Source organism: Cylas formicarius, unplaced genomic scaffold, assembly GCF_029955315.1.
Source record: "Cylas formicarius isolate icCylForm1 unplaced genomic scaffold, icCylForm1.1 PGA_scaffold_7__23_contigs__length_41026272, whole genome shotgun sequence".
NCBI classification, from domain to species: domain Eukaryota; kingdom Metazoa; phylum Arthropoda; class Insecta; order Coleoptera; family Brentidae; genus Cylas; species Cylas formicarius.
The window spans coordinates 1708360-1730940 of NW_026844352.1; the positions used below are offsets into that span (position 1 = coordinate 1708360).

At 38.0% G+C, this 22581-nt stretch overlaps 2 protein-coding genes across 2 annotated transcripts; both read right to left on the reverse strand.

Moving 5' to 3' along the window:
* Positions 1–122: 122 nt before the first annotated feature.
* On the reverse strand, positions 123–17529 carry LOC132704382 (uncharacterized). Its single transcript, XM_060674348.1, has 5 exons — positions 16340–17529; positions 10987–11259; positions 2492–2764; positions 1710–2323; positions 123–164 (listed from the first exon to the last, which is right to left on the reverse strand). Exons 1-5 carry the CDS (start codon positions 17427–17429, stop codon positions 123–125), a joined length of 2292 nt encoding a protein of 763 aa, XP_060530331.1. The 5' UTR covers positions 17430–17529.
* Positions 6678–10482, reverse strand: LOC132704334 (uncharacterized). The gene is made up of 2 exons (XM_060674270.1): positions 8051–10482; positions 6678–7991 (listed from the first exon to the last, which is right to left on the reverse strand). Exon 1 carries the CDS (start codon positions 10418–10420, stop codon positions 8381–8383), a length of 2040 nt encoding a protein of 679 aa, XP_060530253.1. The 5' UTR covers positions 10421–10482; the 3' UTR covers positions 6678–7991; positions 8051–8380.
* Positions 17530–22581: the final 5052 nt, after the last annotated feature.

Consider the following 22581-nt stretch of genomic DNA (forward strand, 5'->3'; position numbering starts at 1 on the left):
CACTAATGAGTGACTCATACAACTGTTGTGATTTTTCCCAATGAAGAGCACAATCAAACAGCACATGACTTAAATCGCCCAGTTCTCCACATTCACAGTCTCCGGAGAGTTTGACTTTGATTCTATTTAGGTGAGCCGGAGAACAGCAATGGTTGCTTCTCAGTCTACACATAGTTGTGATTTCTTTTCTATTCAGGTCGAGCTTATGAAACCGGGGTTTAGTTGGCGGAGTAGAATAATGTGAGGTGAAATTAACTCCTTTCCCTAATCCTATATGTTTCCATCTGTCGCTCCAAGCATTCCAGATGTTATGCTTTAATTTAGGGAAGAATTCCCTAAAGCTCAATTTTATATTTTCCTGTGGTTCCAGGCGCGCAGCATTGGCGATCTGGTCCGCAATATCGTTTTCTTTTATACTGGTATGGCTTGGTATCCAGCATAATTGGATGTCCTTATTTTGCGTTTTTATTAAGGTAAATAGTTTATTCTTAACCTGCAAGGTTAGGTAGTTAGACTTTGCATCCATCCCAGTTTTATTGATATCTTCGAGGGCACTTTTGGAGTCTGAAAGGATGACTGCTTTGTTGATGTCCTTGAATTCAATCCAATCAAGAGCTTGACCAATAGCATAAATCTCGGCAGAGCAAATGGATAGTTCACTTGGTAGGCCTTGTCCCATTTTAAGGTTCGTATTGTAGTTGTAAACGCCAAAACCTACTCGGCCTTCTTTATCTTTTGAGGCGTCTGTAAAAATTAAATGAAAATCTGGGGTCCAAGTCTCGCTCTTCTTAATTTCAAATAATTTGGAGTTATTATTATCTTTCTTTAGTTTTAAGTCTTGGATTTGAACAGAGCTTAAAAGGTTCGGCAGTGGGTAAGAAAAACAGGGATAAACTGGGCTCCTGTAAAGTGTATCTAACAGTGAATCAACTCTTTCAAAAGCATCCACAAGTGCAGGAATACTCTTTTTCCGAAAAAAGTAATAGTTTTCATTATAGGTGATATATAACCATCTAACCGCAGCTAAGGTTTCACTGTCCACTAAACTGGCAGCTTTCAATAATGATTTAGTCGCTAGCATGTATCTTCTGTGTTCTAAATCCATTTCACTTGCTTCCCCTAGAAGTATGTTAGTAGGTGTGGACTTCATATATCCCAGAGCTATTCTCAGTGCCTCAAATTGAATTTTGTTAAGTTGAGCAATAGACTTTCTTGAGCTACCACCCAAAAAAGAGGCTCCATAATCCAAATGGGGTCTAACATAAGCTTTGTAAAAAGTTAGAAGGGTAGAGGGATGTGCCCCCCACCAGATTCTACTTATAAATCGCATCATATTCAACCCACCTGAAGCTTTCTGTATCATATTTCTAATTTGTGACTCCCATGACAGTTTTGGATCAAAAATCACTCCTAGATATGTGATGGAATTTGTCCATGCAATGGTTCGAGTGTTGAGGTGAAGTCTGGGGAGATAATTAACCTTGAAATTCTTCCTGGAAAAAAATATAGCTGCAGATTTATTGGGGTTAATCTCAAGTCCTACATTCAAAGACCAAATATGTATATTTTGCAAAGTTCTATTCAAATTGTTCACTATTGTTTGGGCATCAGTCCCAGTACTCAGCAAGGCGGTATCGTCCGCAAACTGTAAGTCTTATGTTCTCAGGAATTGTTTCTTTGATTGAATTGATGTAAATATTAAATAGTACTGGAGAAAGAGGGGAACCTTGGGGAACTCCCTTGCTAGTGGTTCTGCCTGACACGAATGTATTAGTAGATGGATGTTTAACTTGTATCTTCCTGTTCGTGAGAAAATCTTTAATGAGCAAAGTCAAATCTCTGGCGATTCCAATTTTGACCAACACCGAGGTCAATAAGTCAACATTTATATTATCGTAGGCATTGGATATGTCCAAAGTCACCATTGCTGCTATTTGATTGAGAGCCAAACGGCAGAGGACCTCTGAGGAGATAACTGCAAGATTGTCGAAAGTTCCCTTGCCCTTTCTGAAACCGGTTTGGCGAACGTCTATTAAACCTTGGTTCTCTACGAACCATTCCAGTCGGTTTTTGATCATAATTTCAAAAGTTTTGCTTATGCAAGAAGCTAGGTTGATGGGCTTGTAGGACGATAACGCTGAGGGGTCTCTCCCCGGTTTAGGAATTGCGATCACCATTTGGGTTTTCCACGTCTCTGGAATGGTGGTTTCCCTCCGAAGTATTTTGTTGAAAAATTTGATAAGAAAGACTGCTCCTTCAACAGGGAGATGGCTGAGCACACTGAAAGGTACTTTATCCACACCGGGACTCTTGCTCTTCCGACCTTTAACGGCCGCGACAAATTCTGAGATATGGAAGTCTTCTGTATATTCTGATGAGAAGCGACATTCGGGGATATTAGGCAACATTGAGGGAGGTTGCGTCAAAAGATCAAACATATCTTGTGGGATTGAGAAATTCAAGGGAAAATGATAATTTTGGTACCTGATACCTTTAGCAAACCTTCTAATACTGCTCCAAACTTCTTTTGCACTAGTATTTGGAGATAGATTCTCACAAAAGTTGACAAAGCCTTCCTTTTTCTTCTTACGTAGCAGCTGTCTTGTTTGTGCCCGGGTTCTTAATGATTCCAGGAAGTTGGTCTCAGAGGGGTTGTTTTTATAGTCTCTGAATGCTTGTCTTTTCCTTTTAATAGCGTTGGTGCACTCATTATCCCACCAAGGTAACCCGTAGTTTAATGAGTGTTTATGCATTGGAACAGATTCTGCAATAGATAGGAAAATTATATTCATAAAATCCTCATAATTTATAGGAGGTGAAGTTCTAAATTTCGTGGAGATTAAATCAGAAAATTTCTCCCAGTCTGCCTTGTTGAAATTATATTTGCTAGTGTAGTTTCTTGTCGAACCTGAGTTGCAACGGTTATTTCCGATGATACACAAAATAGGAAAATGATCGCTATTCACTCTATCCTGGAGAACCCTGCAGTCGGTAAGTCCAGACAGTCTCTGGGAGCAAAAAGCTACATCTGGAGCGCTGTGTACGCCTGGGCGTGTGAGCCGAGTAGCTGATCCATCATTTAGTACCCACAAATCGTGATCCTTAATGAAATCATAAAGAATGTTCCCACTTCTAATTCCCCGTGAGTAACTGACCTGGGAACCCCATATTGGATTATGGGCATTAAAGTCTCCCATAACGAGGACGGGTTTATTACGGGTTAGATCGAAAATTGAATTGAGGCTTGCCCTGACCAAACAAATATCTGGAAGGTTGTAAACACAACAAATAAAAAAATCGACAAGCTCTACAAGAATAACCTGACACCTCTCTGGTATATTAATTCTGCTTAAGTCGATGATATTATATTTTATTTTGTTTTTCAAGAAAATTGCTATACCATCTGCACCATTAGGTTTATCTGCTCTTACAGAAGAGAACCCTGATATTTTAAAGTTAGTGTTGGGTTTGAGCAAGGTTTCATTGAGCAATAAGATCTGTAGCTTAAAATCCCTTATAACTCTAATGATAGCATCTTTATTTTTTTCAGCCCCGCAAATGTTCCAGTGAACGATATTCATTATAGCTCAACTATAAAACGCTTGTGACTAAAACTTAAACTTAGTTTTGTTACGTAAAAACTACTGTTAGATTAAAACTAGTGATAAGATTACCTTTTCTTTTTCTAACCCCTGTAGGTCAACCGCTGCCATCGCAGCCGCCCCCCCTCCGTAGGTCAAATGAACCAAAATATTGTTTGATATTGTTGACACAATTTTCATCCATACCCTTTATTGACATAACGTCTTTTTTGAAAGCTTCAAACTTGTTGCATACTTCTTCCCAGCCATTTCCTACAGGAGTTACTTCCATTTCCGACTCTGATGTCGAGTTTTCAACTACTTGTATAGATGAGACTTTTCTTCTTGCACTTGAGGGTAACAAAGTTAGTTCATGGGCTACTTTATCATACCCTTTGGTAAATTGGGTGTCAGGCCGTTTTCTTTTAAGTACTGATGTATATGAGGAACAGCCCTGAGGACTTGTTGGATGCGGAGGTTTATTCTGAGTTTTTTTATTTAAACTAGGAAAATCTTCTGGTTTTCGGGTAAAGCCTTGGTTTGCATTAATTAGCCGTGGATGCAGTTTAGCTGCTTCATAAAAAGAAAGGTTGTAGAAGCTCATGGTTTCGTTAATTTGTTTTTGCCGTTTGTATTCGGGACATCCCCAGTCAGTAGCAGTGTGGTGTCCCTTGCAATTTACGCAGCTTGGTTTTGGATTTACTTCACAATTTGGAATTTTACACGTTTTAGTCAGATTGTTAAGATGATCTGCAGGGCATTTCATTTTTTTCATTGCTTGCTCTCTTTTTTCACAAACAAACATAAGATGATCTTCTGTACAAAAACCGCAACGAGGCTTGCCTCTACAATTATTTTTGACATGTCCAAATCTGCAACAATTGACGCACATTATAACCGGGTTAACATATTTTTCCACTTCTCTTTCATTATTAAAAATATTTACAGTTTGGGGTAATGATTTGCCTTCAAATGTTACAATATAATTGTTTGTGGGGATGGTTTTCATTACTGTTTCACCAGAAATAGCAAGTATTTTCTTCCTTCTTAAGACTCTTTTTACATTTAATATCTTAATCAACCTGGCCCGGGATCCTTCTCCTGTATAAGCTACCGCTTCTGAGTAAAAATCCTCTTCCGTAATTTGGTCCCCTACATCCTTGATTAGTCCTCTACAAGTGACAAGACGTTGTGGAATGTACCTATTATAGCCTCTAGCAGAACTGAAACTTTCATTTGACAAAAACTGATTAGCATACTCTGATGTTCTGAATTCAATTCCAATTTTATTAGCCCCTTTTCTATTGATTTTTGTTATACCTTGTACTCCAGCTCTGTGCAAAATTTTTCCAATATTCATCGGGTGAATGTTTCCAACTTGAGAAGTTATTCCCTCCATTATGATAAGAAATGGTCCCTGGTCTGTAAGTTCATACTTATACTTTCGGTTAAGTGTTCTCCTTATGTTGACTGAAATTCTTGCAATTTCGTTTAGGGCATCCTGATCTTCCACGAAGACAGATTTAAGCTTTTGTAACTCTGTCTCCAATAAATCTATTTCCTCCTTAGTGGGTACTAAGAAGTATTGATGCTGAGCGATAGCATGTGCTGTTTTCTTAGCTAAAGGCGAAAGCGTCAAGGCTGATGAATAACCACTGCTAGAGGAGGTAGAAGCTTGGGACAAGTTTAGTTGAGCTTGAAAGGAATCAAAATCATTTGCAAACACTATCGGATTATTAACTACGATACGATCGTTTCTATCAGGGGGGTCTTTACCCCCCGAAGCACATGCCATGATATGAAAAGCGCTAAATTATTGCGAACTGCGACACCAAACCAAAGCAATTATTAACGGCTGACTAAATATAAAACTCACCCAGACCGAAAAATTCAGTTGAAGACTAGAATTACGTCAAAAAAATGAAAATTTTCTCGGACCGAGGTAAAATTGTGCACACCACTTCACCTGGTTGACCGAAAAAAAAAAGAAAAAGAAAAAAAAAAAATTTGGAGAGGTTATATTTCAAACCTCTGTCAACGCGAATGCACTCGGCCATTAGTACAGTTAAGCACTCGACCTTTGGCACACGTTCGTCTTCAATTTCGTAAGACGTTACTGTGTAATCTCATTCATGTGTGTGTAATAATTGATTATTATTGGTAATAGCGGGTAGTAGTTAGGTAATATTTAGTCTCCTTGCGTTGATTAAATTCTGTCATTATTGGTCTATTCACCCTAGTGGTGTTGGAACCGTACATTGAATTGCTTGCACCATAGTATAGGTTGGGGTTTTGTCATAGCTGGCGTCCCGGTTTCCAACCTTTGATTTATTTACTTTCTTTTTTATACCCCGCCCATATTTTGAGAAACTGAGCTGCTTGGGCCCTATACTTACTGCTTCCAATCGGTAGCAAAGTGAGCAAAGTATTGTAGGATTGCTTCGGTCTCCCCTCCACCTTCAGTGGAAAAGAGACGTGGCAATTTTTCTGGCGCCCAACGTGTAATTTTTTTTTAACGCCCAATGTGTAAATTTTCTGGGAATTTTTTAGCACCCAACGTGTAAAATTTATTATTTTTTAGGTTCGTTGTTTTTATAGGTTTTTAAATATTTCTGTCAATTTTTTATAGTTTATTGAGTTTTAAGTTAATAGGCCGTCAGTTTGGATTTGTATATTGGTTCGAACTGCAAAAAAATACTTGGCTATATTTTTGAATTTGAATTTTGAATCAATGCGGGGTCACTCACATATTTTTGCCAGCGAGTAATTTTGAATATTAGTTATTGGAGATTTTGAGTACTTAGCACTAATTATTTAATTTGTTTTTGTTTTTTTTTTCTTCATTGCTCCCTATTGGTGTATTGTCATTGACCTTTTTCTTTTTTTTTTTGAAGGGGGATGGGTTGGAATTTGTCTTAGAACTTATTGAGTTTGCATTTGCTGTATTTAATTTTGGGATTTTCATTTTTTTTTCTTTTATCGTTAAAACAACACAATACAACTAACAATGGTTTTTGAAAATGCAATTCTTATAAAAGAAACTATAATTAAATATTATTATAATAACAAAATCTATATTAATGAACCTATTTAACTGCAGTATTAGTTTCACACTTTTAGCAATTTTACTACAATATCTGTGAGTATTATCAAAGGCAGGACAAAAAGTATTATTGTAGGAATATAAGGATTTTTTGTTTTGCCAGTCCTAAGAAGGTTGATGTAAATAAAAGCAAATACAATGGATATTAACATTAGAACGATGATGACGATGTCAGCATTAGGTGGTTGACCTGCTGGTTCTATCTCATTGTCTGAAACCATTTCAGCAATTTTAGATTTCTTTAATAAGTTCTGAAGAGTTTCCTTTGCAATGCAGTTATAGCAGTTTATCAAGGTTCCTTGATTCCAACATGTAAGTAGTGAGGGATTTACATTGGATTTTTCTAAAAAGTTACAAAGGTGCTCAAGTTGTTCGAAACCTCGGAATATCTGTTGTTCACTCTCATCACGAATGGTGAAATCAAGGTTTCCATTTGTTGTAAGGCAATTCTTGTTTTTCTTTAGAAAACAATTGCCCATAGTGTATTTCAATTTTTGCTTGAGTCTTGGTTTCTTTTTTGTTGTGTTCTGAGTTGGCTATCCCTTCTTTTAGAAGATTTAGAGATACTTTGTCTAACACAGTCAATGAGTCAAAGGTTTATGGGCTTGTTTTTGCTGTGTAGGAAAACCCAACTTCGCCCCAAATCGCAGAGCGGGTTACTTGTTTTTTTTTTCTTTCTTCAGATTTTTCTTTAACGGGGTTGGGATTTTCTTTGGTTTTCCGCCCTTTGAGCATATTCAATTGGTACGAGTGCCGGTGGATTTTGGCGGGTTTGATGCTGCATTTGGTTACAGTCTGTAGGGGGCCAGTAAACGAGGTTCCCCCGTCTTGGTTGGTGGTAACGCAATGCTGGCTAACATCCATTTTTCATCAAGAGTTGTAAGTCATTTTACTCTTTGGATGTTGCTCCCTTCTGGGTGTGCCCAGATGTCTCATTGGACTGGTCTTCTTTATTTCGGGTTTTTACTAGTATTGTTTTAGTGATTCTTGGGGAGTCATTGTTCACATCTGGTTTTGAGTTTTGCGTCCTAGTTTGGCCTGGTTTGCTTTACGGTTGTCGTCGGTTTACTTTTCTATGAAATTAAACCTCCTTCCGAAGAAGAGGGGGAGTGTAACGGGTTCAATTTGTCATTGGCTACTTCGACTTATGTGTCTCACATGTAGGTTAATAATACTCGGAGACTACCTATTAAATGTTTTATTCTCACAATTACACACTGTCTTAATCCTCAAAACTACTGGTATTGCTACTTTATTCTGTTCGAACACACGGTAACTGTTTAATTGCTTGGTGTGGTTTGCATGTCCTAAAATAAATGTAAATAAGTGTAAGTCCTTGCATTTTTGCTGCAATTTAAGATGTTACTGCGGAATGCGGTTGGATTGCACGAGACGATCGTCCTGTATTCCTTCTTATTTCCGAAGTAACGACAATTTCTATTCTTGTCCCTTGCTTTCATTTATTCACACTTGTTGCTTTTTGGAGAGGTTTTTTTTTTTTTTTTTTTTTTTATTTACGCTTTATTTAGCCACTGCTGCTAAGGCAATTCGGCCAGCTTCACGGTAGTGGTGTGCAATAAACTATTTCCATGAAGGATGCCTCCGTAAAGAGGGTCTGGGTGATACCATCATCCTACTGGACGGCTATACAGGGAAAAAAAATGGACGAAAGAATTAGAATATGTGAAAACAATATTCAAAGTTTTAATCCACATGCATCTAAAAATCGGCAAACAATTCTAGCAGCAAAATCCAACTGAGTGCGGTGAAATAAAATGGAATTAATATGCAGAGGCGAAGGAAAATTAGCACTAATGAGTGACTCATACAACTGTTGTGATTTTTCCCAATGAAGAGCACAATCAAACAGCACATGACTTAAATCGCCCAGTTCTCCACATTCACAGTCTCCGGAGAGTTTGACTTTGATTCTATTTAGGTGAGCCGGAGAACAGCAATGGTTGCTTCTCAGTCTACACATAGTTGTAATTTCTCTTCTATTCAGGTCGAGCTTATGAAACCAGGGTTTAGTTGGCGGAGTAGAATAATGTGAGGTGAAATTAACTCCTTTCCCTAATCCTATATGTTTCCATCTGTCGCTCCAAGCATTCCAGATGTTATGCTTTAATTTAGGGAAGAATTCCCTAAAGCTCAATTTTATATTTTCCTGTGGTTCGAGGCGTGCAGCATTGGCGATCTGATCCGCAATATCGTTTTCTTTTATACTGGTATGGCTTGGTATCCAGCATAATTGGATGTCCTTATTTTGCGTTTTTATTAAGGTAAATAGTTTATTCTTAACCTGCAAGGTTAGGTAGTTAGACTTTGCATCCATCCCAGTTTTATTGATATCTTCGAGGGCACTTTTGGAGTCTGAAAGGATGACTGCTTTGTTGATGTCCTTGAATTCAATCCAATCAAGAGCTTGACCAATAGCATAAATCTCGGCAGAGCAAATGGATAGTTCACTTGGTAGGCCTTGTCCCATTTTAAGGTTCGTATTGTAGTTGTAAACGCCAAAACCTACTCGGCCTTCTTTATCTTTTGAGGCGTCTGTAAAAATTAAATGAAAATCTGGGGTCCAAGTCTCGCTCTTCTTAATTTCAAATAATTTGGAGTTATTATTATCTTTCTTTAGTTTTAAGTCTTGGATTTGAACAGAGCTTAAAAGGTTCGGCAGTGGGCAAGAAAAACAGGGATAAACTGGGCTCCTGTAAAGTGTATCTAACAGTGAATCAACTCTTTCAAAAGCATCCACAAGTGCAGGAATACTCTTTTTCCGAAAAAAGTAATAGTTTTCATTATAGGTGATATATAACCATCTAACCGCAGCTAAGGTTTCACTGTCCACTAAACTGGCAGCTTTCAATAATGATTTAGTCGCTAGCATGTATCTTCTGTGTTCTAAATCCATTTCACTTGCTTCCCCTAGAAGTATGTTAGTAGGTGTGGACTTCATATATCCCAGAGCTATTCTCAGTGCCTCAAATTGAATTTTGTTAAGTTGAGCAATAGACTTTCTTGAGCTACCACCCAAAAAAGAGGCTCCATAATCCAAATGGGGTCTAACATAAGCTTTGTAAAAAGTTAGAAGGGTAGAGGGATGTGCCCCCCACCAGATTCTACTTATAAATCGCATCATATTCAACCCACCTGAAGCTTTCTGTATCATATTTCTAATTTGTGGCTCCCATGACAGTTTTGGATCAAAAATCACTCCTAGATATGTGATGGAATTTGTCCATGCAATGGTTCGAGTGTTGAGGTGAAGTCTGGGGAGATAATTAACCTTGTCATTCTTCCTGGAAAAAAATATAGCTGCAGATTTATTGGGGTTAATCTCAAGTCCTACATTCAAAGACCAAATATGTATATTTTGCAAAGTTCTATTCAAATTGTTCACTATTGTTTCGGCATCAGTCCCAGTACTCAGCAAGGCGGTATCGTCCGCAAACTGTAAAAGTCTTATGTTCTCAGGAATTGTTTCATTGATTGAATTGATGTAAATATTAAATAGTAATGGAGAAAGAGGGGAACCTTGGGGAACTCCCTTGCTAGTGGTTCTGCCTGACACGAATGTATTAGTAGATGGATCTTTAACTTGTATCTTCCTGTTCGTGAGAAAATCTTTAATGAGCAAAGTCAAATCTCTGGCGATTCCAATTTTGGCCAACACCGAGGTCAATAAGTCAACATTTATATTATCGTAGGCATTGGATATGTCCAAAGTCACCATTGCTGCTAGTTGATTGCGAGCCAAACGGCAGAGGACCTCTGAGGAGATAACTGCAAGATTGTCGAAAGATCCCTTACCCTTTCTGAAACCGGTTTGGCGAACGTCTATTAAACCTTGGTTCTCTACGAACCATTCCAGTCGGTTTTTGATCATAATTTCAAAAGTTTTGCTTATGCAAGAAGCTAGGTTGATGGGCCTGTAGGACGATAACGCTGAGGGGTCTCTCCCCGGTTTAGGAATTGCGATCACCATTTGGGTTTTCCACGTCTCTGGAATGGTGGTTTCCCTCCGAAGTATTTTGTTGAAAAATTTGATAAGAAAGACTGCTCCTTCAACAGGGAGATGGCTGAGCACACTGAAAGGTACTTTATCCACACCGGGACTCTTGCTCTTCCGACCTTTAACGGCCGCGACAAATTCTGAGATATGGAAGTCTTCTGTATATTCTGATGAGAAGCGACATTCGGGGATATTAGGCAACCTAGAGGGAGGTTGCGTCAAAAGATCAAACATATCTTGTGGGATTGAGAAATTCAAGGGAAAATGATAATTTTGGTACCTGATACCTTTAGCAAACCTTCTAATACTGCTCCAAACTTCTTTTGCACTAGTATTTGGAGATAGATTCTCACAAAAGTTGACAAAGCCTTCCTTTTTCTTCTTACGTAGCAGCTGTCTTGTTTGTGCCCGGGTTCTTAATGATTCCAGGAAGTTGGTCTCAGAGGGGTTGTTTTTATAGTCTCTGAATGCTTGTCTTTTCCTTTTAATAGCGTTGGTGCACTCATTATCCCACCAAGGTAACCCGTAGTTTAATGAGTGTTTATGCATTGGAACAGATTCTGCAATAGATAGGAAAATTATATTCATAAAATCCTCATAATTTATAGGAGGTGAAGTTCTAAATTTCGTGGAGATTAAATCAGAAAATTTCTCCCAGTCTGCCTTGTTGAAATTATATTTGCTAGTGTAGTTTCTTGTCGAACCTGAGTTGCAACGGTTATTTCCGATGATACACAAAATAGGAAAATGATCGCTATTCACTCTATCCTGGAGAACCCTGCAGTCAGTAAGTCCAGACAGTCTCTGGGAGCAAAAAGCTACATCTGGAGCGCTGTGTACGCCTGGGCGTGTGAGCCGAGTAGCTGATCCATCGTTTAGTACCCACAAATCGTGATCCTTAATGAAATCATAAAGAATGTTCCCACTTCTAATTCCCCGTGAGTAACTGACCTGGGAACCCCATATTGGATTATGGGCATTAAAGTCTCCCATAACGAGGACGGGTTTATTACGGGTTAGATCGAAAATTGAATCGAGGCTTGCCCTGACCAAACAAATATCTGGAGGGTTGTAAACACAACAAATAAAAAAATCGACAAGCTCTACAAGAATAACCTGACACCTCTCTGGTATATTAATTCTGCTTAAGTCGATGATATTATATTTTATTTTGTTTTTCAAGAAAATTGCTATACCATCTGCACCATTAGGTTTATCTGCTCTTACAGAAGAGAACCCTGATATTTTAAAGTTAGTGTTGGGTTTGAGCAAGGTTTCATTGAGCAATAAGATCTGTAGCTTAAAATCCCTTATAACTCTAATGATAGCATCTTTATTTTTTTCAGCCCCGCAAATGTTCCAGTGAACGATATTCATTATAGCTCAACTATAAAACGCTTGTGACTAAAACTTAAACTTAGTTTTGTTACGTAAAAACTACTGTTAGATTAAAACTAGTGATAAGATTACCTTTGCTTTTTCTAACCCCTGTAGGTCAACCGCTGCCATCGCAGCCGCCCCCCCTCCGTAGGTCAAATGAACCAAAATATTGTTTGATATTGTTGACACAATTTTCATCCATACCCTTTATTGACATAACGTCTTTTTTGAAAGCTTCAAACTTGTTGCATACTTCTTCCCAGCCATTTCCTACAGGAGTTACTTCCATTTCCGACTCTGATGTCGAGTTTTCAACTACTTGTATAGATGAGACTTTTCTTCTTGCACTTGAGGGTAACAAAGTTAGTTCATGGGCTACTTTATCATACCCTTTGGTAAATTGGGTGTCAGGCCGTTTTCTTTTAAGTACTGATGTATATGAGGAACAGCCCTGAGGACTTGTTGGATGAGGAGGTTTATTCTGAGTTTTTTTATTTAAACTAGGAAAATCTTCTGGTTTTCGGGTAAAGCCTTGGTTTGCATTAATTAGCCGTGGATGCAGTTTAGCTGCTTCATAAAAAGAAAGGTTGTAGAAGCTCATGGTTTCGTTAATTTGTTTTTGCCGTTTGTATTCGGGACATCCCCAGTCAGTAGCAGTGTGGTGTCCCTTGCAATTTACGCAGCTTGGTTTTGGATTTACTTCACAATTTGGAATTTTACACGTTTTAGTCAGATTGTTAAGATGATCTGCAGGGCATTTCATTTTTTTCATTGCTTGCTCTCTTTTTTGACAAACAAACATAAGATGATCTTCTGTACAAAAACCGCAACGAGGCTTGCCTCTACAATTATTTTTGACATGTCCAAATCTGCAACAATTGACGCACATTATAACCGGGTTTTTTTTTTTTTATTTACGCTTTATTTAGCCACTGCTGCTAAGGCAATTCGGCCAGCTTCACGGTAGTGGTGTGCAATAAGCTATTTCCATGAAGGATGCCTCCGTAAAGAGGGTCTGGGTGATACCATCATCCTACTGGACGGCTATACAGGGAAAAAAAATGGACGAAAGAATTAGAATATGTGAAAACAATATTCAAAGTTTTAATCCACATGCATCTAAAAATCGGCAAACAATTCTAGCAGCAAAATCCAACTGAGTGCGGTGAAATAAAATGGAATTAATATGCAGAGGCGAAGGAAAATTAGCACTAATGAGTGACTCATACAACTGTTGTGATTTTTCCCAATGAAGAGCACAATCAAACAGCACATGACTTAAATCGCCCAGTTCTCCACATTCACAGTCTCCGGAGAGTTTGACTTTGATTCTATTTAGGTGAGCCGGAGAACAGCAATGGTTGCTTCTCAGTCTACACATAGTTGTAATTTCTCTTCTATTCAGGTCGAGCTTATGAAACCAGGGTTTAGTTGGCGGAAAAAAAAAAATAGGTTTTTTTTTTTTTTTTTATTTACGCTTTATTTAGCCACTGCTGCTAAGGCAATTCGGCCAGCTTCACGGTAGTGGTGTGCAATAAACTATTTCCATGAAGGATGCCTCCGTAAAGAGGGTCTGGGTGATACCATCATCCTACAGGACGGCTATACAGGGAAAAAAAATGGACGAAAGAATTAGAATATGTGAAAACAATATTCAAAGTTTTAATCCACATGCATCTAAAAATCGGCAAACAATTCTAGCAGCAAAATCCAACTGAGTGCGGTGAAATAAAATGGAATTAATATGCAGAGGCGAAGGAAAATTAGCACTAATGAGTGACTCATACAACTGTTGTGATTTTTCCCAATGAAGAGCACAATCAAACAGCACATGACTTAAATCGCCCAGTTCTCCACATTCACAGTCTCCGGAGAGTTTGACTTTGATTCTATTTAGGTGAGCCGGAGAACAGCAATGGTTGCTTCTCAGTCTACACATAGTTGTAATTTCTCTTCTATTCAGGTCGAGCTTATGAAACCAGGGTTTAGTTGGCGGAGTAGAATAATGTGAGGTGAAATTAACTCCTTTCCCTAATCCTATATGTTTCCATCTGTCGCTCCAAGCATTCCAGATGTTATGCTTTAATTTAGGGAAGAATTCCCTAAAGCTCAATTTTATATTTTCCTGTGGTTCGAGGCGTGCAGCATTGGCGATCTGATCCGCAATATCGTTTTCTTTTATACTGGTATGGCTTGGTATCCAGCATAATTGGATGTCCTTATTTTGCGTTTTTATTAAGGTAAATAGTTTATTCTTAACCTGCAAGGTTAGGTAGTTAGACTTTGCATCCATCCCAGTTTTATTGATATCTTCGAGGGCACTTTTGGAGTCTGAAAGGATGACTGCTTTGTTGATGTCCTTGAATTCAATCCAATCAAGAGCTTGACCAATAGCATAAATCTCGGCAGAGCAAATGGATAGTTCACTTGGTAGGCCTTGTCCCATTTTAAGGTTCGTATTGTAGTTGTAAACGCCAAAACCTACTCGGCCTTCTTTATCTTTTGAGGCGTCTGTAAAAATTAAATGAAAATCTGGGGTCCAAGTCTCGCTCTTCTTAATTTCAAATAATTTGGAGTTATTATTATCTTTCTTTAGTTTTAAGTCTTGGATTTGAACAGAGCTTAAAAGGTTCGGCAGTGGGCAAGAAAAACAGGGATAAACTGGGCTCCTGTAAAGTGTAACTAACAGTGAATCAACTCTTTCAAAAGCATCCACAAGTGCAGGAATACTCTTTTTCCGAAAAAAGTAATAGTTTTCATTATAGGTGATATATAACCATCTAACCGCAGCTAAGGTTTCACTGTCCACTAAACTGGCAGCTTTCAATAATGATTTAGTCGCTAGCATGTATCTTCTGTGTTCTAAATCCATTTCACTTGCTTCCCCTAGAAGTATGTTAGTAGGTGTGGACTTCATATATCCCAGAGCTATTCTCAGTGCCTCAAATTGAATTTTGTTAAGTTGAGCAATAGACTTTCTTGAGCTACCACCCAAAAAAGAGGCTCCATAATCCAAATGGGGTCTAACATAAGCTTTGTAAAAAGTTAGAAGGGTAGAGGGATGTGCCCCCCACCAGATTCTACTTATAAATCGCATCATATTCAACCCACCTGAAGCTTTCTGTATCATATTTCTAATTTGTGGCTCCCATGACAGTTTTGGATCAAAAATCACTCCTAGATATGTGATGGAATTTGTCCATGCAATGGTTCGAGTGTTGAGGTGAAGTCTGGGGAGATAATTAACCTTGTAATTCTTCCTGGAAAAAAATATAGCTGCAGATTTATTGGGGTTAATCTCAAGTCCTACATTCAAAGACCAAATATGTATATTTTGCAAAGTTCTATTCAAATTGTTCACTATTGTTTCGGCATCAGTCCCAGTACTCAGCAAGGCGGTATCGTCCGCAAACTGTAAAAGTCTTATGTTCTCAGGAATTGTTTCATTGATTGAATTGATGTAAATATTAAATAGTAATGGAGAAAGAGGGGAACCTTGGGGAACTCCCTTGCTAGTGGTTCTGCCTGACACGAATGTATTAGTAGATGGATCTTTAACTTGTATCTTCCTGTTCGTGAGAAAATCTTTAATGAGCAAAGTCAAATCTCTGGCGATTCCAATTTTGGCCAACACCGAGGTCAATAAGTCAACATTTATATTATCGTAGGCATTGGATATGTCCAAAGTCACCATTGCTGCTAGTTGATTGCGAGCCAAACGGCAGAGGACCTCTGAGGAGATAACTGCAAGATTGTCGAAAGTTCCCTTACCCTTTCTGAAACCGGTTTGGCGAACGTCTATTAAACCTTGGTTCTCTACGAACCATTCCAGTCGGTTTTTGATCATAATTTCAAAAGTTTTGCTTATGCAAGAAGCTAGGTTGATGGGCCTGTAGGACGATAACGCTGAGGGGTCTCTCCCCGGTTTAGGAATTGCGATCACCATTTGGGTTTTCCACGTCTCTGGAATGGTGGTTTCCCTCCGAAGTATTTTGTTGAAAAATTTGATAAGAAAGACTGCTCCTTCAACAGGGAGATGGCTGAGCACACTGAAAGGTACTTTATCCACACCGGGACTCTTGCTCTTCCGACCTTTAACGGCCGCGACAAATTCTGAGATATGGAAGTCTTCTGTATATTCTGATGAGAAGCGACATTCGGGGATATTAGGCAACCTAGAGGGAGGTTGCGTCAAAAGATCAAACATATCTTGTGGGATTGAGAAATTCAAGGGAAAATGATAATTTTGGTACCTGATACCTTTAGCAAACCTTCTAATACTGCTCCAAACTTCTTTTGCACTAGTATTTGGAGATAGATTCTCACAAAAGTTGACAAAGCCTTCCTTTTTCTTCTTACGTAGCAGCTGTCTTGTTTGTGCCCGGGTTCTTAATGATTCCAGGAAGTTGGTCTCAGAGGGGTTGTTTTTATAGTCTCTGAATGCTTGTCTTTTCCTTTTAATAGCGTTGGTGCACTCATTATCCCACCAAGGTAACCCGTAGTTTAATGAGTGTTTATGCATTGGAACAGATTCTGCAATAGATAGGAAAATTATATTCATAAAATCCTCATAATTTATAGGAGGTGAAGTTCTAAATTTCGTGGAGATTAAATCAGAAAATTTCTCCCAGTCTGCCTTGTTGAAATTATATTTGCTAGTGTAGTTTCTTGTCGAACCTGAGTTGCAACGGTTATTTCCGATGATACACAAAATAGGAAAATGATCGCTATTCACTCTATCCTGGAGAACCCTGCAGTCAGTAAGTCCAGACAGTCTCTGGGAGCAAAAAGCTACATCTGGAGCGCTGTGTACGCCTGGGCGTGTGAGCCGAGTAGCTGATCCATCGTTTAGTACCCACAAATCGTGATCCTTAATGAAATCATAAAGAATGTTCCCACTTCTAATTCCCCGTGAGTAACTGACCTGGGAACCCCATATTGGATTATGGGCATTAAAGTCTCCCATAACGAGGACGGGTTTATTACGGGTTAGATCGAAAATTGAATCGAGGCTTGCCCTGACCAAACAAATATCTGGAGGGTTGTAAACACAACAAATAAAAAAATCGACAAGCTCTACAAGAATAACCTGACACCTCTCTGGTATATTAATTCTGCTTAAGTCGATGATATTATATTTTATTTTGTTTTTCAAGAAAATTGCTATACCATCTGCACCATTAGGTTTATCTGCTCTTACAGAAGAGAACCCTGATATTTTAAAGTTAGTGTTGGGTTTGAGCAAGGTTTCATTGAGCAATAAGATCTGTAGCTTAAAATCCCTTATAACTCTAATGATAGCATCTTTATTTTTTTCAGCCCCGCAAATGTTCCAGTGAACGATATTCATTATAGCTCAACTATAAAACGCTTGTGACTAAAACTTAAACTTAGTTTTGTTACGTAAAAACTACTGTTAGATTAAAACTAGTGATAAGATTACCTTTGCTTTTTCTAACCCCTGTAGGTCAACCGCTGCCATCGCAGCCGCCCCCCCTCCGTAGGTCAAATGAACCAAAATATTGTTTGATATTGTTGACACAATTTTCATCCATACCCTTTATTGACATAACGTCTTTTTTGAAAGCTTCAAACTTGTTGCATACTTCTTCCCAGCCATTTCCTACAGGAGTTACTTCCATTTCCGACTCTGATGTCGAGTTTTCAACTACTTGTATAGATGAGACTTTTCTTCTTGCACTTGAGGGTAACAAAGTTAGTTCATGGGCTACTTTATCATACCCTTTGGTAAATTGGGTGTCAGGCCGTTTTCTTTTAAGTACTGATGTATATGAGGAACAGCCCTGAGGACTTGTTGGATGAGGAGGTTTATTCTGAGTTTTTTTATTTAAACTAGGAAAATCTTCTGGTTTTCGGGTAAAGCCTTGGTTTGCATTAATTAGCCGTGGATGCAGTTTAGCTGCTTCATAAAAAGAAAGGTTGTAGAAGCTCATGGTTTCGTTAATTTGTTTTTGCCGTTTGTATTCGGGACATCCCCAGTCAGTAGCAGTGTGGTGTCCCTTGCAATTTACGCAGCTTGGTTTTGGATTTACTTCACAATTTGGAATTTTACACGTTTTAGTCAGATTGTTAAGATGATCTGCAGGGCATTTCATTTTTTTCATTGCTTGCTCTCTTTTTTGACAAACAAACATAAGATGATCTTCTGTACAAAAACCGCAACGAGGCTTGCCTCTACAATTATTTTTGACATGTCCAAATCTGCAACAATTGACGCACATTATAACCGGGTTAACATATTTTTCCACTTCTCTTTCATTATTAAAAATATTTACAGTTTGGGGTAATGATTTGCCTTCAAATGTTACAATATAATCGTTTGTGGGGATGGTTTTCATTACTGTTTCACCAGAAATAGCAAGTATTTTCTTCCTTCTTAAGACTCTTTTTACATTTAATATCTTAATCAACCTGGCCCGGGATCCTTCTCCTGTATAAGCTACCGCTTCTGAGTAAAAATCCTCTTCCGTAATTTGGTCCCCTACATCCTTGATTAGTCCTCTACAAGTGACAAGACGTTGTGGAATGTACCTATTATAGCCTCTAGCAGAACTGAAACTTTCATTTGACAAAAACTGATTAGCATACTCTGATGTTCTGAATTCAATTCCAATTTTATTAGCCCCTTTTCTATTGATTTTTGTTATACCTTGTACTCCAGCTCTGTGCAAAATTTTTCCAATATTCATCGGGTGAATGTTTCCAACTTGAGAAGTTATTCCCTCCATTATGATAAGAAATGGTCCCTGGTCTGTAAGTTCATACTTATACTTTCGGTTAAGTGTTCTCCTTATGTTGACTGAAATTCTTGCAATTTCGTTTAGGGCATCCTGATCTTCCACGAAGACAGATTTAAGCTTTTGTAACTCTGTCTCCAATAAATCTATTTCCTCCTTAGTGGGTACTAAGAAGTATTGATGCTGAGCGATAGCATGTGCTGTTTTCTTAGCTAAAGGCGAAAGCGTCAAGGCTGATGAATAACCACTGCTAGAGGAGGTAGAAGCTTGGGACAAGTTTAGTTGAGCTTGAAAGGAATCAAAATCATTTGCAAACACTATCGGATTATTAACTACGATACGATCGTTTCTATCAGGGGGGTCTTTACCCCCCGAAGCACATGCCATGATATGAAAAGCGCTAAATTATTGCGAACTGCGACACCAAACCAAAGCAAATATTAACGGCTGACTAAATATAAAACTCACCCAGACCGAAAAATTCAGTTGAAGACTAGAATTACGTCAAAAAAATGAAAATTTTCTCGGACCGAGGTAAAATTGTGCACACCACTTCACCTGGTTGACCGAAAAAGAGTTTTGGAGAGGTTATATCTCAATCCTCTGTCAACGCGAAAGCACTCTGCCATTAGTACAGTTAAGCACTCGACCTTTGGCACACGTTCGTCTTCAATTTCGTAAGACGTTACTGTGTAATCTCATTCATGTGTGTGTAATAATTGATTATTATTGGTAATAGCGGGTAGTAGTTAGGTAATATTTAGTCTCCTTGCGTTTATTAAATTCTGTCATTATTGGCCGATTGACCCTAGTGATGTTGCAAACGAACATCGTATTGCCAGCACCATAGTATAGGTTGGGGTTTTGTCCTAGCTGGCGTCCCGGTTTCCAACCTTTGATTTATTTACTTTCTTTTTTATACCCCGCCCATATTTTGAGAAACTGAGCTGCTTGGGCCCTATACTTACTGCTTCCAATCGGTAGCAAAGTGTGCAAAGTATAGTAGGATTGCTTCGGTCTCCCCTCCACCTTCAGTGGAAAAGAGACGTGGCAATTTTTCTGGCGCCCAACGTGTAATTTTTTTTTAACGCCCAATGTGTAAATTTTCTGGGAATTTTTTAGCACCCAACGTGTAAAATTTATTATTTTTTAGGTTCGTTGTTTTTATAGGTTTTTAAATATTTCTGTCAATTTTTTATAGTTTATTGAGTTTTAAGTTAATAGGCCGTCAGTTTGGATTTGTATATTGGTTCGAACTGCAAAAAAATACTTGGCTATATTTTTGAATTTGAATTTTGAATCAATGCGGGGTCACTCACATATTTTTGCCAGCGAGTAATTTTGAATATTAGTTATTGGAGATTTTGAGTACTTAGCACTAATTATTTAATTTGTTTTTGTTTTTTTTTCTTCATTGCTCCCTATTGGTGTATTGTCATTGACCTTTTTCTTTTTTTTTTTGAAGGGGGATGGGTTCGAATTTGTCTTAGAACTTATTGAGTTTGCATTTGCTGTATTTAATTTTGGGATTTTCATTTTTTTTTCTTTTATCCTTAAAACAACACAATACAACTAACAATGGTTTTTGAAAATGCAATTCTTATAAAAGAAACTATAATTAAATATTATAATTGTTGCAGGGCGATAAGCACAAGCGGAATTCGTTACTTGTATCAACGTTTGCCAATAAAATAAATACGTACAAAATAACCGGCCGTTTATTATACAGAAGTTACAACACACAATTTTTGCATGACGCGCACGCGACAGTCAAGTACAGAGACAAGAGAATCAAAATATCTACGGTACTGAGAGGCAAAGATAAAGAGACGTAAACGCAATATGTATTGCATATTACTTATACAAATAAATGTACCTAACACGCAAAGTATTGTATTCCAACATTCTCCCTCAATATTTGCGTTACATAGGCGAGTACAATAAGATACCACATTTTAGTCCCATTTTAAGCTAAATTACAGCTAAATCATTGCAAGCTTAGTTTACCACATAAATATAAGTGTTTATTAGTAGCCAGACCTTTTGTAAGTAAGTCGGCGGCTACCAAGTCGTTAGTTGACATGTATAGAAAAGTAACACTACCATCTCTAACTTTTTCTCGTAAGAAATGGTATTTAACATGTATATGTTTTGTACGCTTGTGAAATATTTGATTTTGGGCTAATTTTATGGCACTTTGATTGTCATTATATACTTCTACATGCCTGTGATACATTTAAAAATTGACACTCACTATTAGTAGTGAAGAGCTCATGAATCAAAGATTTTAAATACAATGCCTCTTTTGTAGCTTCACACATACCTATATATTCTGCCTCTGTTGAGCTGAGAGCTAAAGTCTTTTGTTTCCTGCTTTACCACGATATTGGGCCACTGGTTAAACAAAATACATAACCATAGTATGACTTACGATCTAGACTATTGTTGGCCCAATCAGAATCAACAAATCCTAACAAACCTGTGTGGCTTTGTCTAAACACGATACCAACATTTTTTGTGCCTTTCAAATACCTAAGTACCCTCTTAGCTGCTAGCCAATGTTCCTTAGTGTGATTTATATTAAATTGACTCAGATAAGACACAGGAAAACAAATATCTGGTCGAGTACAAACAGCCAGATACATAATAGAACCGATTAACTGTTGATAGGGAGCATGATAGTAGTCTCTACAATTAGAGAATTTTTTATTTTTCTCCAAAGGAGTGCTCACAGTACTACAGTCAGTCATTTGAAAACGTTCAAGCAATTTAGTTATATATTGCTCCTGACTTAATTTTAATTCATTTTTGGTACGATTTCTTTCTATTTTCATGCCTAGACAGTAAGATATAGGCCCCAAGTCTTTGATTTCAAAGTTTTTATGCAATTCCGATTTTAGCACTTTAATTTCTTCGAAATTATTATAGAACAAGAAAAAATCGTCAACATACAGAGCCACGATGACAATGGAGTTATCTGTAACTTTAAAATACAAACAGGGTTCAATCTCAGACTGCACAAAGTTTAATTTTTTCAAAACTCTACTGGCTTTTTCATACCACAAACGAGATGATTGCTTGAGTCCATAAATAGCTTTCTTTAACAAGCAAACTTTATTTTCTAAACCAGGCTCCTCGAAGCCATCAGGTTGACACATATATATTGTTTCATTCAGGTGACCATTAAGGAATGCAGTTTCAACGTCAAGATGATCAGCTTCAAGATTCAATTCAGCTGCCATTGCAAACAAAAGTCTCAAACTAGAAAAACGGACAACAGGGGAAAAGGTTTCAGTATAATCAACTCCATATTTTTGAGTAAACCCCTTTGCCACCAAACGAGCTCTATATGTTGCAATTTGGCCGCTCTGATCTCTTTTGATTTTAAACACCCACTTATTTCTAACAATATTGGTGTTAGCAGGCCTGTCAACTAATTCCCAAGCATTATTCTGTCTAAAAGCATTAAGCTCCCTTTGGATAGCTAGAATCCATTGATCTTTATTTGGTGCAGACAATGCTCCGGAAACAGTCTCTGGCTCTGACTCTACATTTAAAGATAACATGGCAAAATCAATATCTGAATCAGATGAGTCGGTCAAAACATATTCGTTAAAAAACGTCGGTTTACGAGAGATTCTTTTTGGGTACCTTCGGTCCTCAGTAGCATTCACATCACTATCAGGAACCTGTTGCACATCACTCATTCGCCGTTCCATAGCACCTGCCTGTCCAATTACAGCA